At 42.7% G+C, this 10,822-nt stretch overlaps 1 protein-coding gene across 4 annotated transcripts in view; it reads left to right on the forward strand.

The window, feature by feature from the left end:
* The first annotated feature begins 808 nt into the window (after positions 1-808).
* Positions 809-10,822, forward strand: part of SLC26A8 (solute carrier family 26 member 8) — a 32,511-nt gene continuing 22,497 nt past the window's right edge. The window contains exons 1-8 of one of the 4 annotated variants that reach the window (XM_082228188.1): positions 819-948; positions 1,650-1,798; positions 2,206-2,308; positions 3,152-3,339; positions 5,700-5,839; positions 7,102-7,218; positions 9,166-9,341; positions 10,393-10,557. In XM_082228188.1, coding sequence (XP_082084314.1) covers positions 3,167-3,339; positions 5,700-5,839; positions 7,102-7,218; positions 9,166-9,341; positions 10,393-10,557 — 771 coding nt within the window. In that variant the 5' untranslated portion in view covers positions 819-948; positions 1,650-1,798; positions 2,206-2,308; positions 3,152-3,166. Of the gene's footprint in view, positions 949-1,649; positions 1,799-2,205; positions 2,309-3,151; positions 3,340-5,699; positions 5,840-7,101; positions 7,219-9,165; positions 9,342-10,392; positions 10,558-10,822 lie in introns of all 4 variants that reach the window. The other 3 variants (XM_082228187.1, XM_082228189.1, XM_082228190.1) reach the window with 3 other exon arrangements.

Below are 10,822 nucleotides of genomic sequence, written 5' to 3' on the forward strand. Positions count from 1 at the left end.
GAAGCACGCTTTCCCTAATGAGGCCTCCCGCCGCCGGTGCCCTTCCACTGTTCAGATTCCGTTCTTAGACCAAGGTGGAGTTCGTAAACCAAATAGTTTGTAAACAGGGCTGTTCTTAAACCGAGGTACCACTGTAAAGCTCTACAGCACTAAAGTCAGGTGGGCCAAAAATACTGAGGGTAAGGAAGGAATTTGCCCTAAATCACACACCCACACCCATTTATCCAGGGGACTGTTTGTTTACTCAGCTAAATCTCAAAGTCATATTATCTCAGTTTTACTTTAGGGCAATAGCAGTGAACTTTGGTGCTACACAGGCTGCAAGTCACCCTACAACTAGAGCACAGAGATTTAGCAGTATCAGGAAATTGCTATGCAGTAAGGCCACAACTTTTGCAAAGGTTATGTTCAGGGCATTGTGCCCAAAGTCAAAACCCAAAAAGTAAAAACAACAACAAGCAAAGTCAAAATTGTGTGTATAGTCAAAACCCATTGGCTTCTATAAAGCATATAATTTAAATGTGTACAAGTTGCAGGCATACTATATTGCTCTGAGGTTTTACCTAATTAAGCAGTATGTTCCCAGTTCACTTCTATAATGCTCAACATCAGGGTGACATTAAGAATAAAAAGGGAAAAAACAAAGAACACATCCATGCCAGCACACACACGGATGCAAAATTGTAGGATATAATCTTCAAACAGAAATGCTAAACTAATGCAGAAAATTAGGCATTACTGACAACTGTTAGCACCATCAAGTGGAACTATGGAAGCCTGGGAAATGTTTACATCATGCAACAGAACGCTCAGTCCCAGTGCCAGACTGCCACTGGTGCTATTTAAAAGAACACAGAGGTTCTAAACTGTTCTAACTGTTAGAGAGAAACGAGTAACGTAGCTACAAAAAGGAAAGTAGCAGATCAAGGAGCTGAATCATCCAGAATAGTAAGTGAACAACAAGAGGAAGTAGGATATTAAACTGGGCTAATGTTGTAACCGTTAAAGATTTAAAAAAATAAGTCAGTCGCTAGTAACAAAAAGTGGGGGGGGGGCAATTTCTTGTTGCAACACAACATAGGACCCCAGCCCCTTTTTCTCTTTCACATTAAAGAGCAGGTATTCACCTGCCTCGGGGATGGCAAAAACCTGTTCTGCCTGCAATTCATTTTGGAAATAGGACCATGAACACATACCTTTAACTAGGCAGCAGTGTTGGGGCTAACCAGTGGGGCTAACCAGTAGGGCCACAAAACAGGACCCCTCACGGATAGGGTAGCAGTTTCTGTATATTGGAGGTGGGGGCATCTGATATAAGCAAATACTACTTTGTTACAAAAAAAGGAGATAATCATATTCCCCTGCCAATCCACTACTGATATAAATCTGGTTTATTACTCTTAAATACTTTTGGTTGTTTTTTTTAAAAAAAACTTCTCTGCTATGTCTTGCTGTTAAAGCTTAGATTTTAATTTGGCAAGCCACTTTGAGTTTATAATTATTAAAGAGAAAGGCTGATGAGAGTGGTGATGGCGGTGCTACAATTTTTAAGTTCTAATTGTTTCCACACACAAAGCAAACTTTTCTTATCAGTCCTTTAAGAACATGTTCTCTCATGTTCTTGTTCAACTTATTTCTTTGTTATTTAGAGCATTTGTACCCCACTCTTCAGCCAAGAAGGCTCCCAGAAGGGCCTTTACGCAGTCATTTAAAACAAGAGAGTCCCTACCCACCAGCTTGCCTGGAAGACACAGCACAAAAGGAAAGAGGAAGGGGGAGCCAAGAAAAGCAAATTCAGGTGCCAATTCTTAAAGTTCAGTTGTAGTTCTTATAACTACCAGATAGAATATAAATACAATTATTTTTATCCTTTTACTTATCCTCTAGCCTCTTTCAGTCTTTCTCATATAACCAGCCCATAGGTGCTGTTGCACTAATATGAAAAAACTATCTAGAATTTGTGGGAAATTATTAGTTATTCTTCATGTTGTGATGTCAGATTATCCAGAAGCTTTTTGATTTTCCAAAAGGCGTGAATCAAACACCCCCCCCAATGGCACCTTCCATGCTATTGCTGATCAAAAATAATAATAATTAAAATCTGTCTTAGTGGATAAAAAAGGATAATGAAATGGCTAATGATCCTTCTATTCTATTTCTTTCTTGGCTGATTCATGAATGTAATTCTCTCAATTACGCTGAAAGGACTGCCACAAAGAACAGCACTTCTGTTTTCTGTCACTGGATGGAAGTACTGAATAGTTCTTAGAAGCCAGCCAATCCATTTTCCAGGGACAAATATCACTAAGTATTAAGGCTTGACATTTTCATTATTTGTGTAACTGGTTCTTTTTAAAGGATATTCGCCACAAATGACATTTTTTAACAAAACAGATCAATAGATCTCAAATAACATCTGCCTATCAACCTCCAAGGTCATTTTAAAATCATTAACAAGACCATGTAAAATTATTTCCATCTCTTTCTGCCTCATTGATTCTCCATTCTTTTAACTATTTCATACAAAAGTATAATTTGCCTGGTTTCATGTGAGCCCCCTAATATAATTTTTTCCTCTCTTGTTGTTAACTCAGTTCTGAAAAAGAAAAAGAAACCCTTTGCAGGCACAAGTTGTAAGATGAATTCTATAGAAATAATATATTGGGTTAAGTTAGGTTTAATGCATTCGCCGTGGGGAACTTCAGGAAAAGCCACCCTGATAATAATAATAATGGGACAATACATTGTTTTATAAGGCATATTAGGAAAACTAGTTTTTTTCTTCATCAAATTCTGAATTTTTAAATTTTAATCATTATTTTATATACAATCAAGGTGACCAGAGAGCTGCTAGTACAGATAAACCTCTCTCCCCCCCCAAATGTTTATTGGCATGTAAATAAAAAGCAGGCCTTCTCTTTACCAGGCTCTCATATTTCATATCTGAGACTTCTTGAACTATGTTTCCACCACTATGTGGTGGATGCACTGATCAGCAGTTGACCTGGTTTTGCTTTGTGGACTGAGAACTTCAGTCTCCGGGGTCAGGCTTGCCCCTGCTATAACTATAACTTTCTGATTTCAAAAACCTTACGAAGTGGCAGGAGATTAACTCTCCTGATCTCATTGGTTTTTTGTGTTAATATGTTAGAACCACTGTGACTAAATGGACTCAAATGAGAATATTGTTAATGAGAGACATCCACTGAGGGTGACATACCACATCAACCGAAAAGTGTACAATGAAGAAGAATTCCAACAAGATCATGACCAAAAGATTTATGCCACCTCCACCAGGGAACTTGATACCCCTCCAACAAGGCGGAAAATCCAGTGCAGGTATTGTAAACTGGGACTCCTATCCCTTTGAAGATTACCATTGACACTTTATATTATAAGTGAGCAGCAAAAGCACTGAACCCAAATAGATCCCCATTTCCTGTATATATTAGAAATGTTAGCACTATTTATAAACTGTGCCTGGAGAGCTTACACCATGAATAAAACACATACATAGTTAGACTGAAATTTCAGGCAACTACCAATCCCTGAGCTATGTGGAGAAGAGCCCTTTTATTGGAATGGATAAACATAAGGATACATATAAGGATCCCAGAACTCCTCTTGACGTAAGGCATTCAGAGAAGAAATTAAATAAGTGCTGGGAGAGAAAAACTTTGCAATGGAATGCAGAAAGCACCCTGGTGGTTGAATCCATTGCATCTGATATCCATTCCTCTTCCTGCCTGCAGAGCTAAACTTGCCCAAGGAGTGGCCCAAGGAGAGGAAAGCAATGAAATGGCATGGATAAGGACTAGATCGGGGTCAGCAACCTAAGGCCCATGGGCCACAAGCAGCCCACGGGGGTTGTTTAACCGGCCCACGAGCGGCCCCCAAACTGAGCCACTCACTTGGCGAGTCCCCGTGCGCTGCACTAAACCAGGGTGGCGCGAGGACTCGTTTCTGCAGCGCTGGAAATCGCGCATGAGCAGACACCGAGAATTGTGGCTGCACAGATGCAGCTGCCGGAAATTGTGTCTGCACATACGCAGATGCCCGAAATTGTGTCTGCGCAGACACCGCGGCAGGCGGGCATGCGCGCTCATGTAATCCAGCCCACAAAGGGATCTCCGCTGGAGTGAACCAGCCCAGGCAAGGTAAACCTTGCCAACCCCTGGACTAGATCAATAGTGGCATGTGATGAATTCCAAGACCAACATCAGACCATTTCAAACTTTGCCTGCAAATGGCCCCATGGCTCAAAAGGCCACCGCTGCAGTTCCTACTGCTTCATTCTGCAGCTGCCAGTCGTTCACCTCCCTTCCTCCCTACAAATGTATTGTGAGCTAAGAGAAGTGGCTGGGGAAGGGGGAGAAATAGGATTCAATTTGTATTTAAAGCCGAAACAATATGAGAACTGAAGCAGAGCCATCCTTCCTAAAGTTGCACGTCTCTGAATTTTGTGATGCAGTTCTCTAACCAAACAAAAATGCAAAATTAGGGGGAAATGTGTATAAGAATGAATATGTTAGTAAAACAGCATACCAAAATGCATTATATGAGGATAATTTGCTTGCAAAAATGTGTATATTAGTTGAAACTGCAGGCCAAAATGTGTTTATTAGGGTAAATTTCACACGATTTAAAAAAATATTCATTTTCCAGAAAAACTGATGCCTATTGGGTGGTGGGGAGACCCTTAAATTTCACATATACACTTATGGAGTCAGAACTGTCAGTATCATCTCAATGAAGATGTCAACCTAGTGTGTGGCAGCTGTGGAAAAAGCAAATTCCTGCTGATAATGCATTGATGGTGTGATTGTATTTGGAACGCTGTGTATAGTTCTGGTTCCCTCACCCCTGAAAGGATACTGTAGAATTGGGGAAAGGTTCAGAAAGGGGCAGCCAAAATGACCAAGGGATAGAGCAGCTCCCACCCCCACCCCCCACCATGAGGGTATATTAAGTTTGAGGATTTTTAGTATAGAGAAATGGCAAATAGGAGGAGACGGGACTGAGGTGCGTTGTGTGGGGAAGTGGAGGAAGAAAGGTTTTTCTCCCTCTCTCATAACACTAGAATTTAAGGACATCCCAAGAAGCCGGGTGTTGGCAGATTCAAGGCAAACAAAATAAAGTACTTACTCACACAGTGCATTGTTAAACTATGGAATCCGCTCCCATAAAAGGCAGTGATGGCCACTGACTTGGATGGCTTTAAAAGAGGATTAGGCAAATTCATAGGGGATATGGCTATTGGGGCAACTAACCATGAATACCAGTTGCTGCAAATCAGAGGAGAGGGCTCTTGTGCGTGGGTCCTGCTCGTTGGTTTCCTACAGGCATCTGCTTGGCCACTGTGAGAGGAGGATGCTGAGCTAGATGAGCTAATGGCCTGATCCAGCAGCTGCTTCTTTCATTCTTACGACGTTTATGTATTCAGAATTTCTGTCTCCTGGAATGAAACCCTCACATTTTTATTTTTTATCTTTTTTGCAAACATGGATGTAAAATTGATATTAAGCTTAACACAATTTAAAGGCATCAGGGATATTGGCATTTGTCACCAAACATAAATGAAAGCACAGGGCTGATAAGTATTAATCCACAAAGGTGTCGCTCTAGTTAGTGGAGAAAGTCATCCAGTTGATGAGTTGCAAAGCTTTTTCTTAGAAACAGCACAGTTCAATTTGTTTCAGATTCTCGTGGGTACTCTTCCGGAAGTTCATTCTCAATGTGTTTCCCTTTCTAAACTGGCTTTGTTCATATCGTGTCACTGAATGGATTTTAGGAGACATACACGCTGGCATAAATGTTGGGATGGTGCAGATTTTTCAAGGTAAACAAGCTGTCTTTATTATTTATTTTAAGTTCTCTCCCCTTTCCCTTAGGAAATACTTAAGAGTTTCCACCCTTGGATAACACAAGCTTAAAAAGTATTAGGGCTGGGGTGGTGAAACTGGGGTTCCCCAAATGTTGCTAGACTCCAGCTCCTATCTGCCCCAGGCAACACAGCCAATGGTCAGGGGTGATGGGAGCTTGGACCAAAAACATCTGGAAGATTGCAGGTTCTCCATCCCTGCCCTGGAGTCCCCCTTATGCAGGGCTGGTCTGCCCACGAGGCATGGGAAATCGGTCACCACAAGGTGGCAGGCTCCAGACAGCTGAGAGGGGCACTGCTGGTGCCAGCATATGGTTGTTGTAACCACCACACACCCTCTTCCCACCCATGCACCTGCCACACACTACCTGCTCCTCTCCATCTTTCTCTGAATACCTGGGCAGAGGAGGAGGGGCATTTTCAGTTTTGCCTGGAAAAGCGAAACATCCTGGGCCAGCCCTGCCCTTACCTTACTCCAGAGGAGAAGTAGTCCTCTGTTTGGCAGACCAGAAAATATGGGAGCTAGAGAATCTTCTCCTTTACCGCTCCTTGACTCCTAGGTGATAAGGGGAGTCATTAAACGTTGTGCTACTTATAATTTTATTTGTGTACGGCTGACCGAGAAAGCCAAACCGAAAGGAAAGGCAGATCAATGCCATAAGCACATCCAATATGTATTTAAAGCACCTGACTTCCCTTCAAAGAATTTTGCAAACTGTGGTTTCCCCATCAAACAGCTACAATTCCCAATGCCCTTAAGAAATCACAGTCCCCAAGCTTTTTGGTCATGTGCTTTTAATGTGCATTAGCTGTGCTTTAAAAGTATGGTAAAAGAGAGGCCAAAGAGACTCAGGAGGGAGAAGAAGTGGGCTTTGAAGGCCAAAAGAAGACCTTACTTTAATTGCCCAACTAGGAAGCCTGCCAGGGAAGTTTTTTTTATTCACTTATAGAGGGCATGGCTGCAGTTTCATTGGAACCACAGCATACACGGAGGGAAGGTTCCTTAATTCAAATTAGTATCACCCCTTGCACTGAAATTAGCCTTAAGGAAAAACTCCTATTGAAACCATTGTAAAGCACTTTGTGCACAGAAAAGTGCTATAAGAGTAATTTATCACTTATTCTAGGCTTGGCTTGCTTCCAGTACTTAATGAACTGTCTGCTTTGACACAATCTGTCTGATACTTTTGATACATTGTTTGTAAAACACATTCTTCCAGGGCTATCAGGAATAGTGATAACCGGACTACCGCTACCAGTTATCAATAGTTTTTATTCTGCATTTTGCTGCTCTCTAGCATATGTCATATTTGGAACTTCACGTCATATGTCCATTGGTGAGTACTGTTCTGCCCGGCTATTTCAGTCTTCTAGGGAATGTACTGTTTGCCAACAGAGATTGTAAACTTTGTTTTTATTAATCTAGGGGTCATATCCATGTGGATAGGAGGTTATTTGCTCCAGCAGAGGCTTCTATCAGTAGAAGAAGGAGGGAGGAGAATTTTGCTGATGGCCCCTCCTCTCTGAAGCCCCTCCACTCCCAAATTTGCTCCAAAGAATTAACTGACCCTTTAGCACAGTGTGGGAGGTGGTGTGGGGCATTGTAGTGGGACAGGAAATTGGGAGAAATTGCCTCCCTCCCCATTTTGTTGATAGAAATCTCTGCTGAATCACAAGGGCCTTTAATCTGCATGAGTAATACCATTAGATATTACCCTCTGTCTTCTGACATATCATCTTCTGTTTCATTTTGATTTATTGGTAATAAATATTTCACTCACAACTCACCAAGCCCCTTAAATATCAGTTGTCTTGTTTTTACTGAAGTGCTGTTTGATGATCTCTTTTCTGCTAAAACCTGTACCACGTGAAAAGGTTTGCAGAGATATTCAAAACAGTTTAATAATGTGTCAAAATGGGTTATTCTCTTCTTCTTCTTCAAGATTCATTAATTATAATTTTCTCTATACATGCCATTACCATATGGAAATGTATTCATATCTGTGTCCTCACCTGTTTGTGGGGAGTGATTCATGTCCTATTCTTTGTCAATGTGTAATGGGCCACCCATGTAGAGTGAGCTAGTGGATGATGCCGACTGAGGCCTAGGAAAGCTCTGCTTAAACTGCCTGGCATGGCAGAGGAGAGTAGCAAGTATGTTGGAAGGAGAACCCCATTACCACCTTCTCTCTGAACCTGAAAGAACAACACCAGCTCCAGGTTTACTGAGGCCCTTGAGCAAGCTGGTCTTGGCAGGCTTTCTTCCTGATTGGGCCACTTCCTCTTTACTGCTGCCACCAATTCTCATTCACTCGCCCTCTCCCTTTGGGCCCTGTTGCAACGCAGCCAGGTGAATGGAGAATACTGTTCCTTGCTCCTCCTGCCAATGTCCACTTGCTTAGGGGAGACAGGCAGAGGAACATCAAAGAGAATGAGCAACAGAGGCAGGGCCAAGAGGTGTCAGTGGAGCATATTCTGGGACGTAGGCTTCTGCAGGTGCACAGCAATGCCAACCCTGGACAGCAGCCCTGTAGAGCCAGGAAGGGGAACTTCTGGCCTATGAGCTGAATACAGCCCTCTGAGCCTCTCTAACCAGCCTTCAGGATTCTTCCCTAGGCCAGACCACTCACTGGCCCTGTTCTGTGTACTCTCCATTTTTGCCTGGCTGGCATATGTCCTAGAACTCTGATGACGCCTCTTCCTTGCCTATACAGACAGGTATATGTGTGTGAGACTTCCAGCTGTTGAAGGGTTGTCATGTGGCTTACTGTACAAAGTTAAGAATGGCTGTCCCTGCCCACCATAAGTGTGTGGCCCCTGGAAGGCTGCCCGTAAGGGAATGTGGTCCCTGGGCTAAAAAGTGTTTCCCCTTCCTGCTGTAATGGGGCAAGGTTATAGCTCCGACCACTTGGCAGCCCAGGTCAGTCATATACTCTAAATGCAGACTGGCTGTCCTTATACCTTCTGTGCAGGGAGTCTGGCTGTCCTTATACCATCTGCTCAGGCCAGAACAGTGGGGGTCCAATTAGCATGGGCCAACAATTTTGAGGGCACCTGCTCAAATCCCCCCATTGAGGCAAAGGGGATTGAAATGGGGCCTACATTTCCCATCTGGTCTGGGCCTGTTACCAGCTCTGCACAGCCCTGCTACTGTGAAACCTATCGATGGACATTTTATGCCTTGAGCTCTCTGGTGGAAAAGTGGGATATAAATTTAATTTTTAAAGTGGTTGTTGGAATTGCTTTGTTTTTAGCTCTGGGTTTTCTCCTTCTGTTGGTAACAGGTTCTTTCAGCATTTTGAATGCAATGGTGGCAAATTTTCAGAACACCCTTAATCTCAATTTAAGAATGCCATTTAACGGAACTGTGGCCAACTTCTCAGATGCAGCGTTTATGGTCAATTATATGGAAGTATTAACTTACACTGCATCTACGACATTTTTGGTTGGGATTATACAGGTAGGAAACACACTTGGATATTGGTTATCATTTCTGAAATGTTAATTTTTTCTGCAGAAAGCTTTCCATTCATTAAAACTGGTTCATGAAATTAACGATTGACATAGCATATGGCTTCAATACCAGTACACTGGGCAGTTTCAGTGTTGTAAGTAACTTCCCCCAAATAACCATATTTCCCTTCCCATGTTCCATACATACATTTTATATTGGACGAGAAAAGGCTATGCATGCCTAGGTCTGTTCTTGCTACCAGGAAAGGTGCCACAATTGAGTTTCCGGATCCCACATAGAGTTGTATGGATATAGAACACATTCTCACACTCCACTCCCTGTGAGGAGGATATGGACAAGACAAGCAAGCATGATCCCTCTTCACGCTTGATCAAATAGGTGGGAAACATGAGAACAGGGCTTATGGTCAGAAAATATACTAACATTAGCTGAGTATTAGCTTATATAGATATCTTGTGCAGATACTTTAAATAGGTGAACATTTTCCAGTGCCTTCGTGCTTCTCCTTAGAACTTAAACCAGGGATCAGCAACTTGGTGCCTGCAGAAGCACATGCAGCCACAGATGCCCTTCTCTGGCACTTACAGGGTCTTTGGCCCCCCACCATGCTGAAATTATATTGATTCCAACTGTTCGTCTCATTTGCAAATGTGCCTACTTTAGGGTTGGACGTTAAGAGCAGGCTAGGGTGTGAGTGAGATTTAGAATTATAAGGGAGGGCGGGAAGTAGGTCTGAGGATGGGGGGGGGCAATGGTCTCTGAGGTTAGATAGAAAGAGGTTGCTGAAAAGTGTGGGGGATGGCAACAATAGACTTACTTCAGGCAACTGAAAGGGTGGACTAATTTGGAGACTCCCCAGAACAGTCTCTTCCTGCCTTCCTTGCAGAATGGACAGCTGGAAAAATGCCTGCCTGCCTCTAACTCTAAGCAAGTAATATGGCAAGCTTTTATAAGTAGACTTGGCACGGCAGAAAGTTGGGGTGTACAACTGGGCCTTAAAGGTGCCATTTTCTTTCTTTGCCTCTCTTCCTTTCAGCTGTTCTTGTGCTGCATTGGCTTGGGTTTTGTCACAACATATCTTTCAGAAAGTCTCATCAATGCTTACCTCACTGCAGCAGCGCTACATGTTATTATCTCCCAGTTCTCCTTCATTTTTGGGATTGTAATTGACTTCCATTCAGGACCCTTGGCATTTTTTTACGTGAGTAAATCCAGCCTTTACTCAAAGCTAATCCTGTTTCTTGGCAGGGGACAGGGAGATCAGTTTAAGAAGTTGCAAGCAGAAAGTTGTAAGCCACTAGTTGAAATGTCTGTGAATTTTTTTGGGGGGGCGGGGCAAATGAATGCAGTACCAGTTCCCTCCAGAGGCTTCCCTTATGTCTCCCTCATGCGTTCGATGTAGGAATGCAGAAGGAATTGATTCACTTCCCATTTAAAGGCAAATCTGCCTACCGTATTTTTTGCTC

This window comes from Podarcis vaucheri (genome assembly GCF_965113315.1).
Source record: "Podarcis vaucheri genome assembly, chromosome: 6".
NCBI lineage: Eukaryota > Metazoa > Chordata > Lepidosauria > Squamata > Lacertidae > Podarcis > Podarcis vaucheri.